The sequence below is a fragment of the Tamandua tetradactyla genome, chromosome 2 (assembly GCF_023851605.1).
Source record: "Tamandua tetradactyla isolate mTamTet1 chromosome 2, mTamTet1.pri, whole genome shotgun sequence".
In the NCBI taxonomy this organism is placed as follows: domain Eukaryota; kingdom Metazoa; phylum Chordata; class Mammalia; order Pilosa; family Myrmecophagidae; genus Tamandua; species Tamandua tetradactyla.
Window position 1 is genome coordinate 30,598,964 of NC_135328.1, and position 26,453 is coordinate 30,625,416.

A 26,453-nucleotide genomic window follows, 5' to 3' on the forward strand; every position below is an offset into this window, starting at 1 on the left:
TGGTGACAGAGACCATCAGAGATAGAAATAGGGTAAGATATTGGGTAACTGGAGCTGAAGGGATACAGATTGTGCAACAGGACTGAATATAAGAACTCAGAAATGGACAGCACAATATTACCTGTTATACAATTATGTTAAAACAATGAATGAAGCTGAATGTGAGAATGACAGAGGGAGGAGGGCTGGAGCATAAATGAAATCACAAGGAAAAATAGATGATAAAGATTGAGATGGTATAATCTAGGAATGCCTAGAGTGTATAATGATAGTGACTTAATGTACAAATTTAAAAAATGTTTTTGCATGAGGAAGAACAAAGGAATATTATTACTGCAGGGTGCTGAAAATTGATAGTAATTAATATTTTAAAATTTCAACTTACATGTGAGACTAAAGCAAAAAATGTTTATTTGGTACAAAATTTATATTTTGACTAGTGCATGTCCTAATATAACTTATGTAGATAGGTGGCTGAACAACATAAGTACATGGAACCTTAAGTAGGACATGAGATTTTGTTGGTTTGTCCAGAGTGATGCCCCCAACGAATCCCAGAGTGACTTGATCAGTGAGTGGAAAAGTATTTGCAAAGTCCCCTTCAGGGAATGGTGAGAACGGGGGAAAATTCAACCCCCTCAGTTAATTCTTGATATTCTCACAAGCAGTGTGGACAACCAAAGCTATAGGCTGAGCCCCCAGTCTTGGGGTTTGTTCATATGAAACTTAACCCCACAAAGGATAGGTCAAGCCTACTTAAAATTAGGCCTAAGAGTCACCCCCAAAAGAACCTCATTTGTTGCTCAGATGTGGCCTTTCTCTCCAGCCAAGACAACAAGCAAACTCACCACCCTCCCCGTGTCTACGTGGGACATGACTCCCAGGAGTGTGGACATTCCTGGCAACGTGGGACAGAAATCCGAGAATGAGCTGAGACTCAGCATCAAGGGATTGAGAAAACCTTCTCAACCAAAAGGGGGAAGAGCGAAAGGAGACAAAATGTCAATGGCTGAGAGATTCCAAACAGAGTCAAGAGGCTATCCTGGAGGTTATTCTTATGCATTAAGTAGATATCACCTTGTTATTCAAGAAGTAATGGAGCGGTTGAAGGGAACTGCCTGAAAATGTAGAGCTGTGTTCCAGTAGCCATGTTTCGTGATGATGACTGCATATAGCTTTCACAATGTGACTGTGTGATTGTGAAAACCTTGTGTCTGATGCTCCTTTTATCTACCTTGTCAAAAGACAAGTAGAAAATATGGAATAAAACTAAACAATAAGGGGAACAAATGTTAAAATAAATTTAGTTTGAAATGCTAGTGATCAATGAAAGGGAGGGGTAAGGCGTACGATATGTATAATTTTTTTTTCTGTTTTCATTTTATTTCTTTTTATGTTATCTTTTATTTCTTTTTCTGAATTGATACAAATGTTCTAAGAAATGATCATGATGATGAATATGTAACTATGTGATGATATTGTGAATTACTGATTATATATGTAGAACGGAATGATTATATATTAAGAATGTTTGCGTTTCTTTGTTGTCTTTTTTTTAATTTTTAAAAAATAAATAAATAAAAAGTCATAGCCACAATTGGGCATGTCACATCTCATGGAGATAATCTTTAAGTTTCCAACCTGTGGTACTTAATTAGGATTAAAACCAACAGCTGCCCCACAAAATGGATTTTTCTGGAGCACATAATATTTTCAAACCAGCACATTCTCTTTATGCAGAGCATGGAGAGATGAGCAAGAAAATAAGGACAAAAATCAATTAATAATGAGGGATAAGGGTAAAAAAAATATTGGGTAGATTGCAATACTAGTGGTCAATGAGAAGGAGGGGTAAGGGGTATGGGGAGGTATGGGTTTATCCTTTGTCTTCTTATTTTATTAGAATATTATTCAGCCTGAAAAAGGAATGACATTCTGACACATGCGTCAGCATGGATGAACCTTGAAGACATCAAACTGAGTGGAGACACAAAAGGATAAATATTGCATGATCTCACTGATATGAAATAATAAGAATAAGCATCTCACAGAATTGTAATCTAGAATACAGGTTACCAGGGGATGGGATGAGGTAGGGAATAGGGAGTCAAGGCTTAAAATGTTCAAGTGTAAAGTCTGGAACAATGGAAAAGTTTTGGTAATCGATGGTGGTGATAGTGGCACAAAATTGTGAACATTATTAACAACACTGAATTATATATATATATATATATATATATATATATACACACATATATGAAGTGTCTAAAAGGGGAAACTTTAGATTGTATAAATGTTAGAGCAAAAAAAATTTTTTTTAAGTTCCTAGACCTATACAAACAGTGAATCCTAAGTTAAACTATGGACTACAGTTAATAGTATATTAACTATATATAGTTATATATATACATATATATATATATATATATATATATGTGCTTTCATCAATTGTAACAGATGCAGCACACCAACGCAAGGTGTTAATAATAGGAATCCTGTATTTTACGGACGATTGCTCTCTAAAACCACAACTTCTCTAATAATAATGAAAGATTAAAAGCATATAATAAAACACACCATAACGTAAAAATGAAATGAGAGTCACACAGTATTTTTAACTGAAAAGGAATCAAATATGGAAAATTTAAAGAATTCCTGCAATCAAGACACAAATCCAATTTCTTTAAATAGACAAAGAATATAAATAGGCAAAGGAGTGGGGATCCAAATTACACATAAAAAGATAACACTAATTAGGAATATGTAAAATAAGTACAACAATAAGAAACTATTTCACACCCTTCATATTGGAAAAAGTTTTCAAATCTCAGAGTACCAAATGTTGGCAAAGACTGGGAAACAAACCAAGAGGAACTCAGGTACATTGCTGTTGGAAGCACACATTGATACAATCTCTAGTGAGCAATTCTATTATCTCAAAGTTGAAGAGGCACGTATCCTTCAACCTCGCAATTCTACTCCAGGGCAACAAATACTAGATCTATTCAAAGTAGTCCATCTATAAACTGTTTGTCACCAGTCAGCAAGGAAATAGAGAACACGCCTTCCTTTACTGAGAACATCTTGCTAGGATAAAAAATAAATGTTAAATAAACTAAGTGATAGTTGATTTACATTCTGAGGCAAGTTCCTTATCTGCAGAAAACAATCCCCTAGTTCTCAGACCACTGTGCAGCACTATCCTGGAGCAAAACCCTCCCAGGCAAAGACAAGGATAAAATGTTCATAGTCACAGGGCTAGTAAAAGAGAACAAAAAATGGAAGCAATCTAAATGTTAGCCAACAGGAGTCTGCATAAAGAAATCGTGACAGGTTCATATAGTTAAAATAAATAAACCAGAGTTATATGTCACATGAACCAAAGTGACTATACCCGAAAAACTAAACTCAAACAAAGGAGGCAAGGTGCAAAGGATACATACAGTATGGCTTCACTAGTGCAAAGTTTTTAAACGCAATATATATTTATATATGATAATACACATCATAGGAATGATATCCCTGGCAAGGAGGAGGGAAAGGGCTACAAGAGGGATAGAGAGAAGGGGAGGAAAGGGGAAGGACGAAGGAGATGGCAAGGGGCAAAAGAAGAGGTTTGAATTCTATCTGTAATGTTTACTTCTAGAAAAAAAAAATGTTTTTAAAGACCTGAAGCTAATTCAGAAAAACAAAGATTTGACATAAATGTTCATAAAATTACTCTCTGTACTTTCCTTACACTTGAAACATTTCATTATTTTAAAAAGGATAACGATACAATAATAATTTGATATAATAATATCAAAATGAAAAACAGTGAAAGAAAAATTTTCTTCCTTACACTTTCATGTACTTTTCAAATATTCTTCAAAGAAAATATATTTTTATTAGAGAAAAATGATATACAGATCAACTTTCTAAATGAATTCATGTTTTAAGGATAAAACAAGAACATTAAAATCATTGACTTATGAAAAGAAACCTTAAAGAATATAGAAGAACAAAAATAAGGACATTTGCTCTCAAAGGAAAAGAATGAGAACACTGAAAATTTTAAATGTCAAAGTAGAAAACAATTTCCAATTTAGCTTATGTCAACTAATGCATTCATGTGGGGGGGAAAAGTCTATCAAACGTATAAAGATATTAATTTACTTTTCATTAAATAATTATTTAATTCATATTATTCACTATATTTAGTTTATTTATCTAAAGAGAAAGAAGGAAACTTCCATCCTTCTAATCTCCACCCACCATCCCAGATCTCAAATGAAAATGGACTAGTAAAAGTTTAAGGATTTCACATCAGTGAAATCTTTGAAAATACATAATTTTTCCTAAGAAAGAAAACTACCTACAATCACTCATTTTTTTAGACCTCCCCAAAAAATACAATTCTGACTTCTGAGATAAGGGAGAAAGGCTATTTTCTTCAGAATTGGAAAAGGCAATGTACCTGCAATTACTATTTTTTTACTCACATTATCACTTGTGGAAAAAAGAAACAACAATAAACCTGTTTCCTTAGATGTTATCGTTTTTCCATGACAACCTGAACCTCAAAATATTTCTTAGATGGGCGGGTGACGGTGGCTTACTGGCAGAGTTCTAACCTGCCAAGCCAGAGATCCGGGTTCGATTCCCGGTGCCTGCCCATGTTTAAAAAAAAAAAAAAAAAAAAATCTTAGAAAGTGTGCAAGAAAAGCACATACCATCGAAAGGACTATATTGAAGATAGTGATTATTCCAATTTGGTGGAGTATCAAAACTCTTGGTTTGTTTGTTTGATTCTATGTTATTACATATTTACTTCATGAACATGAATTACCTGTGTGAATATATGAAAATAAATGCTTCTTCTGAACATGAAAGTATATTTTAAAGTATAAATCAGGGCAGACATCTTCACGGAGAGTCGCCGTGGTTTCCCACTTCAACAGCGCTTGAACGCAACCCTGCGCTCGCCCCCATCGGCCGGCCACCCGGAGCAGCTTTCAGCCACCTCTCCAGCGCCGCGCAGCCGCCGCCGCCTCTCCTCAACCGCCCGCCACGACCACCATGTCCCAGTCGCAGGTGCAACAGAACTACAGCCAGGATTCCGAGGCCGCCATTAACCGCCAGAGCAGCCGGGAGCTCTACGCCTCTTACGCCTACCTGCCGACGCCTTACTACTTTGACCGTGATGATGCGGCTTTGAAGAACTTTTCCAAATATTTTCTTCACCAATCTCATTGAGGAGAAGGAACATGCTGAGAAACTTATGAAGTGGCAGAACCAACGAGATGGTCTAATCTTCCTTCAGGATACCAAGAAACCAGAAGGAGACGACTGGGAGAGTAGGCTGAATGCAATGGAGTCGCATTACATTTGGAAAAAAAGGGTGAATCAGTCACTACTGGAACCACAAACTGGCCACTGACAAAAATGGCCCCGATTTGTGGGACTTCACTGAGACACATTACCTGAATGAGCAGGTGAAATCCATCAGAGTTGGGTGACTACGTACCCAACTTGCACAAGATGGGGGACCCGGATTCTGGCTTGGCAGAGCATCTCTTTGACAAGCACACTCTGGGAAATAGTGATGCCGAGAATTAAGCCTTATGCTGTCTTCCCTAAAGTGACGGGGTGACTTCTGTGGTCACCACGGCAGTGCATGCATGTTGGGTTTACTTTTGCCTTTTCTGTAAGTTGTATCAACACCCACCAAGTTGTTTCATTTGTACCATTCCTTCAAATAAAGTAATTTGGTACCCACCCAAATATATATATATATATATATATATATATAAATCAGGTTATAGTCTTTAAGTGGAAGCAAGCACGAAAGGGAAAGCTGAAAATACCTAGACTACTACTACATAAGCCAATTAATAATCTAAAGTTCTAGGGTATTTTGAGAAAGATCTGTCAAGTTGCCATGGAGAACAGAATTTTCCATTAGGAAATCTTCTCCCAAATGGCATTTACTTTCTTCTGAGTCATATGTACATAAATATATCATAACCATAAAGCAGTTTCACATGGCTTTTTTGGGGGGGGGGCAACTCTGCACACAGCATTTTGAGACTCACAAAAATGCTGTGAGGTGAACAGATACTATTTGTATTTACAGATGAAAAACTGGGGCTCAGGACCTGATCAACTTGCTAAAGGTCACCAAGCTGATGAATCACAGAGCCCAAAGTTGAACCTAGAGGTCTTTACCCTTCACTAGATCACAGTACCTCCCCTCCAAAATACTATTTATTGAGGTATGTAATAGTAGCTCCAATTTACAGATGAGGGAACTGAGCCTAGAAAACATTAAGTATGTGGACCAAGATTACAAAACTAGGGAGTGGTAGGACTAGGATTCAAACCCTGGACAGTTCAACTCAAAATCAATGTTGCTTCTAATAAGGAAGATAAATTACAACATGATTTAAAGAAAGTGGGTGAGAAGATATTAAATCTTACTAGACAACTATGCACAACATTACTTTGTACCCTGGCCACAACTGACAGTGTCATGGATTCAGAATTGGGACCAAAGAATCGATCCTCCACTAAGCAACTGAACCTACAAGAGTAACCAAGGAGCTACGAGGTGGGCATCTTTGAGTTACCACGCAGACTGTGAAAACACAGGAAGTCTGTCTGAAGAGCAGAAAAGAGAAAGGAGAAGGTAGAAGAAAATCTGGATGACCTCCCATCCCTAATTCAAGACCTTTTTGAAGGCTAGAATCACTCTCCTATCCTTTGGTTCCATGAGACTCCCTAATTCCTTATAATAGAAACTATTTTTCCTTAAGCCAGCTCACAATCAGGATCCAAATACAAATGGGAAGGTTATGTCAAGAGGAAAGACAAAAACGTGCTTCCATAAAGTCCATAAAAAAACCAGTAGCTATCAACATGCCTATGGTAAACATGAGATCAAGCAGTGAGCTCAGTGATATCAAATCACTCCTAGGGACTCTGACCGAAGAGGGACCTTCTCAGTCATAGATCCCCATCACTTTCCTTCAGCCATCTAAAATCACAACAGTTTCTTAGATGGACCATAAGTTCTCATGGCCTGAATCTTTTGATCAAGCAAGTCCCTCAACCCAAATACTCTCCCAACCTCTCCCAATCACTGCCCATCTCCACATATCTAAATCCTCCCTATCCAAGGTCTACCTCAAAGACCATATTCTCCACAGAGTACTCCACTGATCCTGGCCCTGCAGACTCCAACCACTCTTCCTGGCAATATTTTGTATATTATGTAACTGCCCAATCTTCTCTTTCCTGGACTATAAAATCTCTTTGAGGTGTTATTTCAATCTGATTCTATCTGGCTTCCTACTCATTCTTCTCCAACCACCTCTAGAATTCCTCAAGTTCAGATACTGTGAATTATTATGTATTTCATAATACATGTATTTCAAATGTATTTCAACACTTAACTCAGTGCTGTGCAGAGAATAGTAGCTCAAAACTTACTGAATGTATGAAAATTACTTCTTTGTGCATTAGACAAGCTATTTAGAAATTTATACATTCAATATCTGTAACAAGGTAAAGAAAGGGATTGCTGGTATTATAAAGCTGGTACCAAAATCTCTTGGAAAAAGGACCATATTTTTTGTAACACCATGAGAAGTACTTGGGAAGTTAAAAAAAGGAGGGAAAAAAAAGAGGTTCCAAAGGGTCAGACTGTAACAAACTGTTCTGCTCCAAATCAGGGACAGTTATGCAGAAAAGAGATGAGGAAGAAAAAAAAAAAAAACTGAGGAAGAATGAACCAATGAAACCACAGAAAAAGTTAAACTCCAGAAATGCCTGGGAAGAGGGATTTTTAATTCATGTGGAAACCAGTGAAGTTGTCAGGTTTTAAGTCCAGGCTGAGAGAGGGGGATCAAAAGCAGCACTTTCAGAAATGGGAGCCCAAGAGCTAAGACAACACATAAGGAACATATAGGAAGTTCACAAAAATTAGAAGTGACAGTCTAGGGGGAAGAATGAACACCTCTGGACTTTGACAATCCCTATAATCAGGGATTTTAAAGCATAAGGAAGATCTAGCTAGCATACAGATTTTATATTTTCTGGCAGATGAATCCTGTGACAATCTTTATGTTTCTTTCAAAACTGTAACTCTAAGCAGGTACTAATTGGTAATTACGGACCATTTCAGCTATCAATTGCTAAATACCATTTCAATTCATTAAATGCCACTCTAATACCTGGAAAAATCCAAATAAAGCCAGAAAGATACTTCTCTTTAGGAAGTAAAGTCTAGAAATTTGATATACAGTCTTGGATCATTTTTAAATACAAATGTGTTTAAACGAGGAATGTCAGGAAGTAAAGTGGTAAACACTGATATAAGTTGGGAGTGGGAACAGGATCCATTCCCAAGGGATCGCCGAAGGTACCAGCAGAGGTGAACCTTCACAGGCACTGTGGTCCTGAGAAGGTCCCTGCTAGTACCTCCTACCCCCAGAACTAATGCAATCAGACAGGCCACACCCCTGATCTCCAGTCCACCAGTCTTCCTCTCAGGACCCCAAAAGATGCCCCAATCTGGAAGCTCCAGTGAAGTACCAGTTACCAGACTCTCCAGGCAGGAAAGTAAATAAGTCTTTCTGCCCCCACCACTTCAAGAGCATAAGCACACCAGGCTACTTTGAGTTACCCACCAACCCAGCACGGCTCCACAGTAAGATCCAAAGTATCACCTCCCATTCCTGTACCCCTCTGACTGTCTCACACATACACACATACACATACAGACAGGGAGTCAGAGAAGTCATAGTAGTAGTGTGGCAGATTTGGGCCAGGTGAGGAGACAGCAGCCCTGGTTTACAAATACATACTTTTAAAGAATAAATGCCAGACTCCTGACACAGAGATCCACAAACACTCCCATCTCCCATGGAGACCCTTTACCCCAGAGAGAGTAGCTGGCAGAAACCCAGTTAAAAATCAGTGTTAGTAAGGTGAGGAGCAGAAAAATTAGTTCTGCTTATGAAAGACAATGTAGAAGAGATAATTTATACTATGAAAGAGTTCAAACTGCAAAAAAGTCAAAGGTATAATAGTTGAGGTCCACCCAAAGCTATTTACTTACAAAGACAATGCCTATTTGGATGTGTAAACTCTAGAAAGTTTTTCTTTCAAGTCACTCTTTAAATCCCAAAATGTGTGGTTCGAACTAATTGCCTTTAAAATGGCAGCCTGTGAGGAATGAAAATAGGACAGTTAAGGACAGTATGCTAAATGAAATAAGCCAGAAACAAAAAGACAAATAACGTAACGCCTCATTAATATGGACTAACTATAATGTGCAATTCTGAGACTTCAACTCGAGAGCATAGGTATCAGGGGAAGGCTTATTGTAAAGGTTCCTCGACTGTAAGCTCTTACCACAGTCACAGCTATTACTGAGTTGTTAGATTTATTTCTAAATTCCAAGATGCTGAGCTCTTCATATAAAACCTGGTCATCCCCTGGAACTTTGGGTATCTGTGAGACAACTGAGACTCAGAGCTACAGTTCTGAAGCTATGAAATTCAGAATTACCCCATACAGGAACTGTTTAAAAAGCTGAAAATGAAATCAGACTTCAATTAGAGATATGAATGAAACTGATCTAGTTAAGAATAAGGTAAATCAGACTAAAGAGTAAAAGATGACACTGCGTCTTAAAACTTCAACTTCTGTCTGAGACCAAAGGAAGAGATGTTTATTTAGTGCAAATTTCATATTTTCTGTAGCACACAAATTTAACCCTTATGGTCAGTTTATTCAACACCATAATTACATGCACTTTGGACAGTGAGTGAGATCTTGCTGGTTTAGTGTGATGCCCCGATACATCCCAGAGTAATGTGGGCATAAAATAAAATAGTATTTGCAAAGTCCCCTGAAGGGATTGGGGGGAAAAGTGGAAATATTAAACTTCCTCACCTGGAGAAGACCTGATAGTCTCCAAGCATTGGAGACGACCAATTTAACAGGCCAAGCCCTCGAAACTTGGGGCTTACCCTTGTGAAACATAGTCCTGCAAAGGAAAAGCTAAGCCTACTTATAATTATGCGTACGAGTCACTCCCAGAGAATTTCTTTTGTTGCTCAGATGTGGCCCCTTTCTCTTAGCCAACTCTGCAGGTGAACTCACTGCCCTCCCCTGCCCTACATAGGACATGACTCCCAGAGGGTAAATCTCACTAGCAATGTGGGACCTGACTCCCAGGGATGAGGCTGACATTGTGGGATTGAAAGAGCCTTCTTGCCCAAAAGGGAGAAAAGAAATGAAACAAAGTTTCAGGGACTGAGGGATTTCAAATAGAGTCAGGTCATTCTGAAGTTTATTCTTATATATGAAACAGATATTCCTTTTCAGTTTTTAGTGCATTAGAATAGCTAGAAGGAAATACCTGAAACTGTCGAACTGTATTCCACCAGCCTTGATTCTTAAAGATGACTGTATAACTATACAGCTTTTACGATGTGACCATGCAACTGTGAAAACTTGTGTCCCTCTATCTAGGGCACGGACAGATGAATAAGAAAATAAAGACAAAAATAAATAATGGGGGATAAGGGTTATGGGATGTTTTGGGTATTCTTTTTTATTTTTATTTTATATATATCTTTTGGAATAATGAAAATGTTCAACATTGATTATGGTGGTGATACTGTGAACCACTGATTTTACATTTTGGATGATTATATGGTATGTGAATATACCTCAATAAAATTACATTTTTAAAAAGATTGTATAGCCTAAAGTTCTAGAGGGAATATTTAGCATCTTTTTCCTAGCACTAGGTAGTCTCTAAGTGTTACTTTCAAAGTGGTACACAGCCAGTTGTAGATATTTAAGAAAAAAATAAAGATAACATATGGATTCTACAAGTATTCTAAGTTAAAAGTAAATATGTTTCCCAAGTTTCATAAAGAGAGGGTGGGAATAAGAGAGAAATACAGAAGAAAAGTCTCTTTAAAAAAAAAAAGGCAGCCTCATAATGACATTAATGCATCTATCACAGGCCCAAAAAGCTCTAAGACTGAAAGAATGTAAGGGAGAATAAATAATGTTCTCATTTCACATCTAAGCCATTCTTCCCACCTCCCAACTTTTCATGCCTAAAGAATAAATATATGTAAATTAGCAAAAATAATTCAAATATAATTTATTCTAAAGTTGAACTGTGATTTATAAAAAATTCCATTCAACCCACCCCTCAAAATTCTACCTAAATGAATTAAGGTATCATATCCCATCATCAGCAATATATGCATCTAACAATAGTAGAATGCAATGGAGAGGGGTGAAAAATCTAAGTTAAATTAAAAGGCAGCTACAAAATGTTACAAAATCCCAGGTACTCACTGATAATTGAGCCCATGATATCAGAGAATTACAATCTGAACTTAACAGAGTTTCAATCAAAGGACCATCCAATATCGTCCAAGAATGAAACCGAAACCATCCATACTGCCATACTGCCTCAGAATGAAGTATAATTAAGTGGCTTTTTCCATTACAGGGCATGTCTAAACTGCAGAATTAGGAATATTAAAATATAGTGGCTATGCCTGTCTATACATATCTTTTTACACATACACAAAGAATTAGCTCCATTATGAACTTCCACTAACATGTACAATTATTTTTTGTGCCACGGCAGACAATGTTACTTGTAAATGAACACCTATTTCTTGTGCACACTAGCACCATCAAGTTTTATTTATTCTCTCGCTTGATGATTCTAGGTGTGTTATATCCTTAACTTCACAGAGAATAGAGGCTTCGGGCATATACAAATTAACGTGATCTTCAATGATTCTCTCAGAAGAGCTAGAAAGGAGTAAAAACAAGATCTTGAGGGTAAATTACTACCTAACAACCTGGCCATTTTTAAAAGGTACTACCAAAAATAATCACATCTCCTAAGAAACTAAAGCTACTAACCTCTACAATCAATGTGATACATGGTTTATCCAATCTTGACAAAAATCCTCTGGACCACCAGTGACATATGTTCATCCACCCGTACATATGCAACTGTATAAAGAATTTATTATTTGGAACACCAAAAGAAATAAACACAATTAAAAGACTTAGCCATACAGCTACCATTTTTTTAAAAGCTCTCTTCATTTCTATGCTATGATCTCCTTTTTTGATGCTCTGCTATGCAAATTCAGCATGAGGGGGAACATTATAGTGATTATCAAAGTGGGGAAAGAATAAGGATTATTTCCATAAATAGTACTCATTGGGAAGCAGTAATGTGCTAAAGCTTCAAAAAAGTACACCGGTAATTCTCACTGAAAGACTATTAAAATAGCTCCAATACCAACACAACATATATTTTATCATATATACTTGTATATATCATAAATATATAAAACTTTACATTGAAATTGGAAGAAAGTATTTAAATTACATAGTAGTTTTACAAGAGTATGTGTTAGTAGCTACACTCACAGAGAATGTAAATAGATTAACAGCAATAACCTTAATAAGCTTTTCTCTCCCACTGCTCATCTCCTTCTTGTCTTCTTATCCCTGATATGTACAGCTGCCGGGCATCTGTCCTCTTGACAATCTGTCCATTCCCAGGACTCCCACCATCACCCCTACACTCTCCCAAGTTTCAGAACCAAAGTTCCCACAGACCTGCACTCCATATGCCATGCACTATATGCCAAGCCCTTAACATGCATCATCTCTTTCCATTCTCCTAACAACCCTATCTGGTAGGTTGTTCTTTTCCCATTTCACAGATGAGTAAATCAAGGCCAAAAAAATGCATCCCTTGTTCAAGGAACACATTAAATAAAAAGTGGCAAAGCCAGGATTCAAAACCAGCTCAGATTCAAGTGCCAGATGTGTCCCTACAAAACTCAACAAGGTGCCTTGGTAATTCAACTCATTATTTATTGAACATAAATATGTTCTCTCTTTTCCTCACTTCTACCTCCCTAAAAATTCTCTAGAGGCTATGACTCTCCCCTACTCTTCTAACCGGAGTTAGATTCTTGGAATCATCTCTAATTCCCCCCTCTCTTTAATAACCCTCATCTAAGTGATCAATAATTTCTGCCCATTTTAGGTTTTCTAGATCATATTACCTTCATGCCAAACACACTTCCACTGCCCCAATTCAGGCCCTAAAATTCTTTTACTTGGCCCCTGTGAAACTCTCCTTATTTAGCCTTGTTTTTCTTACTCTGGATCCCTGCAATCATTTTAACACTGCTGCCACCTGTAATCCTTATAAAACAGATCTGCTCATGTTCCACCCCTGCTCAAAAGGCTTTGATGGTCCCCTACTATCTAGAGAACCGAGTCCAAACCAGTTGACATTCTTGCACAAGCTAATTCCAACCTACCTAGCCAGCGTCATCTTCGACTGCCCCCCTCAAAAACTATAATAATGGTCATTTATATAGAGCTTAATTGTTTAAGTGCATCTTCACGTATATTAACCCTAACACCACTATGAAGGTTTCTTATTATCCCAATTTTATGAGAAAGAAACTGAGACTCAGGAAGGTAAGACAATTTGATCAAGATCTCATATTATAAAAGGCAGAAAAGGGCAAGTCTCAAACTCCAAAGTTTATCTCTTTTCCCAGTATCCACACACCTCCCCCATCCCTATCATATCAGACTTATTCATTTTTTTTCTGAAAATGCACAATATTTTCCTACCTCCATGTCTTAGCTAAAGTTATTATTCCTAGCCTGAAATGCTATTCTCATTCCTTCAATTTCCAAAGAACTGTTTGTATTAAGCACTTTTTATGTCATGCTTCATATTATTTATATTTATAAATTGATTTGGCAGGGTCATAAAGTATTCACTCAATTTCAAAAGTCAGCTTATTTAATTGGTAATAAATGTATGGATAAAACAATCCATATCAGGCAGCAAGCATCAAGGCAGAGACTGGCAAGCCTGAAGACAGACCAGCAACTGGGCTCAAACCATCTGAGCACACTGACAGCCCCAACAGTTTTAACATCTATATTCTGAACAAGGTCGAATACCCCCCATGCCAACTATTCTCATCAACACTGGCTTTTATCAAACATTATAGTTTACTGAAAGCATAATTTAAAACAGAAAGAGGAGAGTGAAAAATTAGAATAGAAATCAATAAAAAAAAAGACTACTGTCGTTTTCTGTTTTAACCTTATTTGGTTAAATGATCACCATTTAAATGAAACAAAGTTAACTTATATCTTTCTATAAAGATTAGCTCAGCAGCATGTATGCCTGTCATTAAAGCTACCATCTCTTTGGCACTACCTTCATCATACCCACAGAAACAGGTTCAGCCTTGCAGCCCCAAGCCCCCACCCCCAACAGCTTCCACATCTCATCAGTTAAAAAACCACTAGTATTCCTGGCACTGGCAGAGGCTCTCTGGAAAGGTATGTGACATGTTAATTATCTGACCAACTTTTGCATTTGAAGTTTCTCATGGCTATGTCAAATGCGGAAACTGAATAGTATTTGCTTGACAATTACAGGCTGTTACTACTTCCATGAGTTGTCTTTATACCGATAAAGACCACATTCTAAAGAGGCCTTATAATTATAAAGCCCAAAATATGAAACCACCGAACAACTGACCAGGTGAAACATTTCAAAAACGGCCTTCCCTCCATGAGAAATCCCTCTATCCTGGGCTAAAAATAACTACAATGTCAATGTTTCTGTGAACTGGCAAAGGAAAATAGAAGAAAATGTAATTTACATGCCCTGCACTGAATTACATCCTGTTTCAAACGGTTATATTAACTTAAACATAAAAGAAAGAAAACTACAGACTCTGACTTGAGGTAATTTACAAAGTAGATTTCAAAAACTAACTGTTCTCTACTTTGGCATTTTACCCAAAAATCTAACATGTTCTGTTCAACCCACATCAGAATGTTGCCACATTTTAAACACTACAGGAGATTTCTTCTAGACACTAGCAAGGCATGAAAAGGGAGGGGAGAACCCACCTTGATCTTGTAAAGTGAGTATTTTTTCTTTCAGAGAAAAGAGCAGAATGAACATAAACTTTGGAATTAGGGAACCTGAATTCAAACCCTGACTCAAGCTCCACCCCTGGGACAATAACGGTACCCAACTCACAGGGATGTTGTGAAGATTCAATTAGTGAATAGACAAAAAGCAATTAGAGCACGTGATAAGCCCTCACTAAACATCAGTGCTACTATTATTACATTACAATCACCTGCCTCTGAGTGATGATTCCATGAGGTCTGGGGAAGGACAACCAATTCTAACAAATCTCAATTCGAGATTATCCTGCTTACGTTTTTGTAACTTTCATGCTCAGTGATAACTCAGTAAACAAATAAAACTTAAAAGAGGTGGGGTGGGGGGGTTGAATAAAAGAGAAACCTGACAGTCAATTTGCATCTCAGGAGCTTCTGCAAAGTGTGGTGGCAGATACAACTGAAAGCAGCTGTGGATTTATTTAAAATCGTTATGTCACGCGCATTATTTCAATTGCAAAGGTAAAAACTGTTGATGTGAAATCTACAGAAATGTTGTGCTACCAGTACACATCTCTAAATAATAAACAGAGGAATCATAGACAATATTACTATTGCATTATCCAAATTATATAATTATTTATTTTGATCCTTACGTATTTATTGACATATATTCTTCCTGTTCCCCAGTATTTTAATTCCTCATAGATAAGGGCTTTGGTGTTTCTTTTGTACCCAATAGCACTGATAAACAGCAATCTAATTGTTGGATTGAAGTAACACCTAGCAGAGCATCTAGAAAGGCATCTGATTTTAATTTTCATAAGCATGAATACACATATTACAGTTCACACAGCTATTACAGCCCAAAAGTTGGTTATGGGTGCTCAATGGAATCTGAAACACCTGAGGTCAAATTCCAACTATGCCCTACGGGACACCATGGGAACCTAAGAGGCCAGTTTCCACTCCTTCAAACAGGGAGAATAATTTTACATACCACCTAAGATTATCATGAGAAATAAAAGAACATATATAAAGCACTAAATGCCAGTGCTGAACGTTTCAGGGAGGGAAATGTACTGATAGCTAATTGACTTAGAAATGCATTTTAAAATAAAAGATGGATTGAGGAATTTGCGGCAGTTCCTCAAAAAGTTAAACTGAGAATTACCATATGACCCGGCAATTATACTCCTAAGTATATACCCCAAAGAATAAAAAACAAGGACTCAAACAGAAATTTATTCACCAGTGTTCATAGTAGCATTATTCACAATAGCCAAAAAGTCCATAGTCAGATGAACAGATAAACAAAACGTGGTACATATACATGCAATAGAATATTATTCAGCCATGAAAATGAATGAAGTGCTGATACCATGCTACAATATCAATGAACTTTGAAAACTCTCTGCTAAGTGAAGTAAGCCAGGTATAAAAGGACAAATGTTGTATGATTACATTATATGAAATATCTAGAATCAGCAAATTCACAGAGACAAAAAGTAGATTAAAGATTGTCAGGGGCTGGGGAAAGGAGGATATAGGGAGTTTTTGTTTCACGGGTAGAGTTTCTGTTAAGGGTGATGGACACGTTTTGGAAATGGATGGTAGTGATAGTTGTACAACATTGTGAATGCAATTAATGCCACTGAATTGTAAAATAGTCAAAATGTTAAACTTTATGTTATATAATTTCCCATAATAAGACTTTTCTTAAAGATGGAGTCAGATATGTGATAAGGAAATATCAACGGTAGAATATGGGTGGTAAAATGAGTGTTTACGCAGATCTTTTAAAAAGTTTCACAATAAAATGTTCAGGGGAGAAAAAACAATGCTTCACCTATTAGTTTCCTTTTACTATCATTTACTAGATGATAGAAATAACAGCCAGGAAATATTCAGAGAACTAGCCTCTTTTTTGTGTGTGGTGGAATTTTTAAAAGCACCTTTTACTAGCCATCTCCCCTCTTATTACAGCCATTCTGAAACTAAAAGTAATTTATTTCAAACTTCTGAGCCAATAATGTATGTATGTGATTTCAACATAAATTATTCCAAGTTACAAACTGCCAAATATTTAATCTCTCCTAACTTTCCCAGGAGCTCCCTAAACCAGTAAATCCCTTAACCAAAAGTACTACCAGCCCCTTAACTGGTACCTTGATGTACAGGGGCACACTGGATCTACACAATTACTCCAGCCTTTACAATAACATCCAATTCTTCCACTGGTTTTGTTCCTCATTTCTATGAGTTATTCACAGAGTTTAATGTGTTTAATGCTACAACAGGAACACAGACATCATGCAGTATGCCAACTGAAATAAACCAGGGAATGAACGCCCCAAAAGGTGCTCTGGCCACCATGAAGCTACTACTTAGAACTGAGAGGAGCAATAAACTCTGTAGCTATTAGCCCATGTCTATCTCTTACCACATCATGACACCAAGTCTACTCAAACTGTCCAGGGTTCCTTCCCGCTCAGGATCACACCAGATGCTTATGTCAGTTCAAAAAGAGCAAACACTATTCCTGCTCTACCAGTCGTGTCAAAGCAGGAAGGCACTTAGTCTCTCTTAAACCTGCCTAAGATAATTTCTAATGCCTCACATGGTTATGAGGGCAAAACATGAGATCATTGACAATAAAGCAGCTTTTAACTGCCAAGCACTAAAGACACATAAATTATGCTTATAACTACTTTAATATGGAAATTCAAGAGGCTATAACAATGCAACGTCACGAAACTTGTGACCTCTCATCTATGCTTCATTCCATTTACAATTCACGTCATTCTCATGAACACCTTTCCTGTTTTTGGCATAAACTGGAGGGCAGCAATGGGGAAGAGGGGGACTCGAATAACCTAAAGTATTTCAACTAACCACCCCAAAAAGGCAATCAGAAATTACCTTACATGTACTATGAAAATGCAATTTTTGTGACCTCCAGCGTGGGCCTGCGGCGCCTAAGGACTACACTTCCCACAAAGCATCGAGGCGAACCCGGACGGCGGGCGCGGCGGCCTGGGAGACAGGGTGACCACGGCTCTCCCCGAACGCGGATCGCCGTCCCCTGGAAAACTGCAATATTTATGGTCGGGTCTACACTGACTCTCCCTTCTGAAAGCGTTGGCACCCCGAGGTTTCTCCTCCGCGTAGCACCGTGACCCTCTCCACCCTCCTGCTCGCCCTTCCTGCCCCACCTGGGGGTCACCGCCTACTCTTGACCTTTCGTCTGGTTTCTAGGGTGTCGCAAGAAGGCACCTTCACCCCTTTCCCGAGAGCTCCATTTCTAGAACTCGACTAAGAGCCGGAGTCCGGAGCCATGGTGGGGTCAGACGGGACGGGCAGGCACAGCCAGCCACCCGAGGGATTTCGCCCCAGGGCCAGCCCAGGAGCCGCGGGCAGGGGGCTGGGCTCCAACAGCCCCCTCCCCCACAGACCGGGGCGGATCACGGGCAGAGGTGACTCCGCCCGGGGCTCCGGTTTCAATTTCGCAACGTGACGGTGCAAACCTGAGGCCTACAAACGCCGGCGGCGGTGTCCCGCGCCCCGCCCGCCAGGCCCGAGCTCCCCGGCCCCCCGCACGCCGCAGTCGCGGCCCGCATGCCCGGCGCCCCGCGGGCTACAGCGCGCCCCAACCCTCCGGCCCAACCCGGGCCCTGTACGACTCGGGCCTCGGCTCGCGACCGCAGGCACGGCCGTGGCACTTACTCAGCTCGTCCTGAGAGGCGGAGGCGGCGGCCGCAGCCATGTTGCGCCGAGGAGGGAGGGAGGGGCTGCGAGGGGGAGGGCGCGGGCTGGCAGCGCGGGGGGCTCGCCGCTTTCGGTGCCGCAGGAGCCGAGAGCCGTCTCTGGTCACTTGGCGCCGGCCGCGCTACGCTCACGAGGCCCACCCGCTGCCGCCGCTGCCTGCGTCCTCCGTGCTGCACGCGTCGCTCTCGCCGCCCCCCGCGAGCTCGCGACTCGGGCGCTCCCGCAGCCTCACACCTCTGCGGAGCCGGCGCCGTCTGTGCGGCCGAGTCCCGGTGCGCCCCGGCGCCCGGCCCGCGCGGCGGCTCTGCGGCTCCGCACGGCGCTCGCCTAGCTCACGCTGGTTTTATATTTAGAAAGAGCTGAGCCATCCTCCCAGCGGCCCCCCCGCCCGGCCCTCGCGCGCCCGCCCGCCCTCGCTCGCTCGCGGCTCGTCCTGCCCACCTGCCGCCGCCCGCCCCGCGCGCGGGACCCGGCCCGCGAGCGCTCCCCGCGCGGACCCGGCACGCGGCGGCCTGCGCGGACAGCCCGGCCTACCCACGCCGGCGCGCCTGGCGCAGCCTGCGCGGCCCCGGCTCAGGGCAAACGCGTGGGCCTCTGACCTGCGTCCGAGCCGGTCTCCATGCCTGGGATGCTGCGCTGGGCGCGGAGAGATGGGGGCCGAGAAGCGAAGCGTTCGGCGGGCCCGGCTGGGAGGATCCGCGCGCCGCAGTCCTTGCGGGGCTTGAGTGAGCTGACCTGAGGTGCCCGGGTCGGGGGGTTCCTCGCAGCGGAGCCGAAGCTCCCCCTTTTACAGGTTTGTGGCTGTCACGTTGGTTGTTCCTGATCTAAAGAAACACGCCTGTCCAAAGGAAGAGACGTGGACTCGGAAAAGTAGAGCTGGGTTCGGAGTCGGCGGGAGGAAGCCCCGCCCTGCGCCTCCCGCCGAACTTCTCGGCCCCGCCGCTGACTCAGTCCAGAGCGAGTCCCGGCGGCGCGAACGGCCCCGGCCCCGGCCCCGGCTCGGCCGGCCCCGAAGTGGACTCCTTTTACTTCTTAGAGAGCAGTAATGAGGTGTAGGATTCTGATGCTCTTGGAAACTGGAGAAACTACCAAGTGAAGGAAAAACACTCAGAGACCCGACCAAAAGTAAAACGAACTAAAATATTTAAAGTGCAAATTGAAGTGTATATGTTTAAATGAACTACGAAAATACTGTTTATTCAAACGCCTACGTTCTTTTTGGTAATCTGAAAGATTTTCAGTATACCGATTTTCTGCCTTCAGTTTGTCGGAAAAGTGAAAACGTGTAATGGTAAATGGAATTCATGTTAAATTTCTGTAATTGTTGCGCTCAAGAGATTGTCGAGTCGTGACATATTAGGTAACACGGTCAAGTGCCTTTGGTTTGTATAAGATGAAGTCAAGATTTTAAACGGATTGAAATTGCATTTATTACTTAAAGCAGAAATCTGTAAAGCCCTACATAATGTCTTGAAATAGGAATGTATGTCCTTCAAGATGTAACAGACAAGTACATCTTGTACGTCTTAACATTAAAGACGTTCTTACTTCCTTTAGTTTTATTACAGAAATTAGGCTTTCTGGAAAAAAATTCAAGTGATACAGAATATGATAAAATTATAAGTGAAAGTTCTCCCCACCCCCACCATCCCATTTCCCAGATAATATGACTGTTGCTTTACTGCATTTCCTCCAAAACTTTGTCTCTCTACACATGTATAAACAGCCCATATATGGAGAGAGGATACAGTTCTGTAAGTTTTTCCCCCGTGAACATTCGTGTGGATGCAGAAAACAATATACCACCACCTCCACCCTTTCTTGTTAATGGCTGCATAGTACATTAAATTAACCAATCCTCTGTTTTATGAACTTTTAATTTTTGGCTCATTTAGTTGATTTTAACTAGTAAAGAAATGCTCTGTGAACAATTGACTAAAAATACGGAAGTGTTGAATGAAAAGCCTCCTTCCACACGGCATCCAAAGCCACCTCATCCCACCCTACGGAAATAGTTCCTGTTTATAGTTGGTGCAGATAATCTTTCCTGACCACTTAATATATTCATAAGCTGCACCAAGGACTGGTTGGAGGAGATTTTGACTTCCCGTAGCCTCACATGGATCTTTCCAAAGCTACCTCAAGTAAATATAGAATCTGTCTAATAAAAAAAAAAAGTGTATTAGGCCATTTTAATCTCCAGATGAAACTAGTTAGCAACTTATAAATTCCTCCTATACAGATATGCCAAGATTTCCACATGTGCAAATCACATGTGTAGGCACGATTTTTGCTGTTTTGACAAATTGTATCCTAAGCTTAATATGGGACTTTATCTTTTCACAAATAGTATATCACAGGTGTCTTTCCATCTCTATAATGATAGTAGTTAATACTAATTGTACACTTATTATGTGCCAGGCACTGTTCTAATTGTATTACATTGATGAACTCACATAAATTCTCACAATCCTATGAAGTAGGGATGTTTATGACAATGTTATAAACTAGAATTCAAAACAGGATAATTGAAGAACATAACCAAAAAGCCACAAACTACTAAGTGGCAAAGCTGGAATTTGAACCCAGACCATCTGGATCCAGAGCTTGCATTCTTAACTACTAGATCAACATGTACAGAACTCATTCTTTTAAATGGCTGTAGGATAAGGACATAGCATTTATTTAACCATTTCCCTTAAAAAACACATAATTTTTTACTATTGCAAACATACTACTGTAAAACATGCTTATAAATTTATCTATATATAATCACATATCTCTATACACGGACATGTATTGTTAGGCAGAAAAAGATGCTTTTAGCATTCCATTTTATGCAGTGGTTTATGGAAGTTTACAATACTTCTAATCACTAGTGCTTAAAACTCCTAAGTTTTCTCATAGGTCCTCCCTCTTTCCAACCACTTATAGCTTGTTTTTTCCACCAAACAGCTTCATATTGATGTAAGCATTTTTGTTCTGAATAGCAGCCTTGAGATACTTCCTATCAAGAATATCAAATCAACTTTCAAAAATATAGAGAAGAAGGTTCTAATATGAGGGGGGCAGTAAAGAGACCAAAATAAGAAAAGCCAAAATAAGATATATCACAAAATGCATGAACTAAAAATGTGTCTTTTAACTCTTTAGAAATCCCCCTCTCTCTTCAAGCCTCATCACTCTTTTTTCATACATAATTCTAACAAAGTATGTAATCTTGTTTTCAGAGTTAAAACTGATTAGAGAAATGATCATGGTGATGAATATACTACTATGTGATGATATTGTGAGCCACTGATTGTACACCATGAATGGAATGTTTTTATGTTAAGAATGTTCATGTTTGTATGTTGTTTTAGTTTGTCAATTAATAAAATAATACATGAAAAATAAATAAATAAATAAATAGTGGGGAAACAAATGTTAAAATAAATTTAGTAGATTGAAATGCTAGTGATCAATGAAAAGGAGGGGTAAGGGGCATGGTATGTATGAATTTTTTTGTTTTATTTTTATTTCTTTTTCTGAAATAAAAATAAATTTTATTTCTTTTCTGATGCAAATATTCTAAGAAATGATCATGATGATGAATATACAACTATGTGATAAAAAAAGAATGTTCATATTGAATGTTGATCGGTTTTATTAATAAAAATTTAAAAAAAGGAAAAAAAACTGATTAGAGGCAGAATATTAGGAAGCACTCTTCCAGGCAGGTAGACAGATGACAAAAGTTCTCACATACACCCTGAAAACATGGGAAGCAGCAGAAAATCTATGAAAAGAAGCTACAAGTACTCAAAAAGCAAAGCACCTTACAGGCAATTTATAAAATACAAAAGGCATCACTTACCGCGATAGGCCTTGAAATAATTTCACTTGAATAATAGATGTTCATGATGCTAATCCTGACACCAAAAAATAATAAAATGATGTCTAGTATATCAGCATCAAAAAACCAGAAAGCTTGAAGTGTATCTAAAATGATTAGAATCAATTTTAGCTACCTAAAAAAAGATTAATGCTAAACTATCTAGAAAATTTAGTTACCCTTGCCTGAAAATGTAGAGCTGTGTTCCAGTAGCCACGTTTCTTGAAGATGATTGTATAATGATATAGCTTTTGCAATGTGACCGTGTGATTGTGAAAACCTTGTGTCTGATACTTCTTTCATTTACCTTATGGACAAATGAGTAAAACATATGGATTAAAAATGAATATAGGGGAACAAATGTTAAAATAAATTTAGTAGATTGAAATGCTAGTGATCAATCAAAGGGAGGGGTAAGGGGCATGGTATGTATGAATTTTTTTCCTGTTTTCTTTTTCCGAATTGATACAAATGTTCTAAGAAATGATCGTGATGATGAATATACAACTATGGGATAAAAAAAGGATGTTCATATTGTATGTTGATTGGTTTATTAATAAAAAAAATTTTTTTAATTCAGTTACCCTAAAAGAGTCAATGATCCAGAAGGATCCAGACAAGCCAAACTTCTATATAAATGATTCTCATAAAGTGTTTGTTTTGGTTGCTGAAAAAGTCTGAGACTCAGTCTAATCTGTCAGCATAGTGCACAGGGCTAATAATTTTTATCTCTGCTCTTTTCACTTATTTATTAAAAACACTTGCACTGCACATAAGACACTATTAACTCAAAACATTCCACTTTCTAAAAGTTAAACTCAAACTTTGGTCTCTAATCACCTGTGGTAGGTTGACTTATGGACCCCAGAAAAAGACGTTCTTAATCTATTCCTGTGGATGTGAACCCGTTATAAATAGGACCTTTTAAATATGTTATTTTCATTTAAGGCGTAACCCAACTGAATGAGATGGGGCCTTGATCCTAATACTGGAGATTTTATGAAGAGAACACCACATAGAGGAGAAGAAACTGGAGTTCAAGACAGCCTGGAAGAGAAGAGAAAAACCATGTGCATTGCCAAGTGATAGAAAAGCCAAGGACCCACGGATGGCAGGCAGCCAGCCCCAGAACACCACATCTACTTGGAGAAAGCATATAGCCTTGCTGACACCTCAACTTTGCACTTCTCCTAGCCTCCAAGCCATAAGCCAATAAATGTCTTGTTAAGCTGACTCACTGTTTAGTATTTATCTTAGCAGACAGGAAACTAAGATACCATTATATAAAATCTTTCCACTTCTTTACAATCCTATGCTTATGGATTTAGAGTGCATTTTAGACCCCCATCCTTATTTCAATGTTTCATCAGCTCTCTGCTCCATCTGTCCTCTCCTAGTCTCATTGGCTTCCGGTCTTAGACTGAACCCCAGAGATAGCAATGAGTTCTCACCAACACCCTCAAGTCTTTCTTTGCCCCTGAGTTTCTATCTTATAGCCATTGCCAATCAATCTCTAGCCTGGGCACCCCCACCATCCACTCCCCATTCCCCCAAATATTGTAGGGAAAAGGCAAAAAATTGTCCTGGTCCAATATGAAACTGTCCATTCTTATGACCTCAGAGGATGAACCTCAGAGATTCCTACACCCTTTGGAACCTCATGCATGTACTAGTGACCTGGGTCGTATCTCTGGTGTCCTTTAGAACCATGACTTCAAAGCTTTTGTTCATGCCCCCCTAAAATAATTTTGAAAAACAATGGAATCCCCTCATGCTTTTTAGGTTGGCATCTAAAAATTTCCCTTAGTAAACTTAAAATAATTGAAAGGGAGAAATTTTGACACAAATACTATTGTATTAGCATTTAAAATAAGAACATTTTATTCTATCTATCTTTTGAATATATCTATAGGAATTTAAGTTTTTTCTAAAAAAAAAGATACTGATTTTTTTACCCAGCAACGTCCATTACAAACATACATGAGCAAATTCTTAACAGTCGAAAATTTTACATAGTTCCACTTTCTCCTTGATTTGCATTTCAGTTTGACATCCATTACAATAATTTATTCTGACGCATTATAATTTTAACCTGAAAAGTCTTATTCTTCACTTTATCATCCTTTTCCTTAACAAAAATAAATTAAAATTTTTAAAAATGTCTATGATCGTTGAAAAAATTATCATGGATTGAGTCATCCTAATTAGTTTTGGTACACAATTTACCAAACCAACATAAATATATGACAACTTGTTAAAGAAGTTGCCAACGACTTGTTGGGTCCTCGGCTTTTCTTGTCATTGCGTCTTCCAGGCTCTCTCTTTTGTCTTGTCCATTCCTCTATCCCCCGTCTCTCCTTAAAAAATAACCCACCCTTGGAGCAACTAGAAGGAAAAACCTGAAATTGTGGAACTGAAACCTACCAAACTCTGAAATCTGTTCTATAACTACTTATTACAATGTACTTTAAAATCTATTGGTTTTGGGTGGGCCACGGTGGCTCAGCAGGTAAGAGTGCTTGCCTGCCATGCCCGAGAACCTGGGTTCGATTCCCGGTGCCTGCCCATGTATAAAAAAATAAAATAAAATTTATTGGTTTTTGTGTATGTTATATTTCACAGCAAAAAAATGTTAAAAAAAAAAACCTTATTCTCTCTTTTCATTATTAATAATCAAGCTGCACCTTTATTCTTCGCTCATACCATTGGGCTTCCCTGAAATTAATTATGTGAACGTCAAACAGCTGCAAGATTTGGTGGACACTTTTTATTATTAAACTTACTTGCACTACTGACTCCATCCCATCTTTCAAAATCCCCTTCTATTCGATTTCTTTACATCACTTTCTCCTAATCCTTTTATACTTTATCAGATACCTTCACTGTCTCCTCTTTCTCTGCCCTTCGCTTTAAAGTTAGCATTTCCCTGGGTTATAGCTGCAAGCAACTTCTCTTCTCAATATACCTGCACTTTCTTTGAAACCTCCATTCCTTCATTTTTAACCACTAAATGACAAATATCTCTCTCCTCTCTCTCCAGTAAGTCTCCTGGACATCTCCACATAGATGTTCCGCTTGTGCTTCAAACTCAATGTATCCCCACCTGAACTTTATCTTTCTTCTCAAACCTACTTCCTGTACCCCTCCAGGTATGTGGAAAGAACATACGCCACATATTCCGAGTATGTAGAAGGAAATACAGTTGATCAGAGACTTAGGAGTAGCTTATAATTCTACCCTCTCTTCACCTTTACTCACTACCTCCAGATGAACTCTGAGTGGTATCATTTAGGGTTTCTCAGTTTCCTAGTGTTTCCAGACAAAGGCCATGGATTCTTTTACCCAATGCGCTCAATAACCAATTACTGAGACACCAGAGCTTCAGAGAGAGAGTTCGTTACTAGGTGCATAGTAGGAGAACAGATGACTATCAGCCCAAAATCTGTCTCTCCAAACTGCAGTAATTGTGATAGTTTTATTAGAGAAAAAATGAGCAAGAGCTAGGATAATGAACACAGTGGCCCCCGATGGTAATTTGAGGCGATGTAATGACTGCACATGCACTGATTGATTACTTGCTTAGACACAGACCGAATGCAAGAAAATGGCAGATTGAGGTATAGGTGACTTGCAGGTTAAAGTCAAAGCTACTATGCATGTCAGAAGGGCCCTCTTTGGTTGGATCCAGTCTCGATTATGAAGATAGCTTTGGTCTTGGGATGGGTTAGTTCTAGGCTGGCCTAAGACCGTTCATTAATAAACATTAGGGTCTATCTTTAGTGATTACAAGACTCTATAAATTGAGAAA

The 26,453-nt window shown here is 39.1% G+C and overlaps 1 protein-coding gene across 2 annotated transcripts in view; it reads right to left on the reverse strand.

The window, feature by feature from the left end:
- Window positions 1-19,704, reverse strand: part of ECPAS (Ecm29 proteasome adaptor and scaffold) — a 171,809-nt gene extending 152,105 nt beyond the window's left edge. The window contains exon 1 of one of the 2 annotated variants that reach the window (XM_077141840.1): window positions 19,371-19,704. In XM_077141840.1, coding sequence (XP_076997955.1) covers window positions 19,371-19,392 — 22 coding nt within the window. In that variant the 5' untranslated portion in view covers window positions 19,393-19,704. Of the gene's footprint in view, window positions 1-18,729; window positions 18,880-19,370 lie in introns of those variants that run through there. The other variant, XM_077141855.1, reaches the window with a different exon arrangement.
- Between the last annotated feature and the right edge of the window lie 6,749 nt (window positions 19,705-26,453).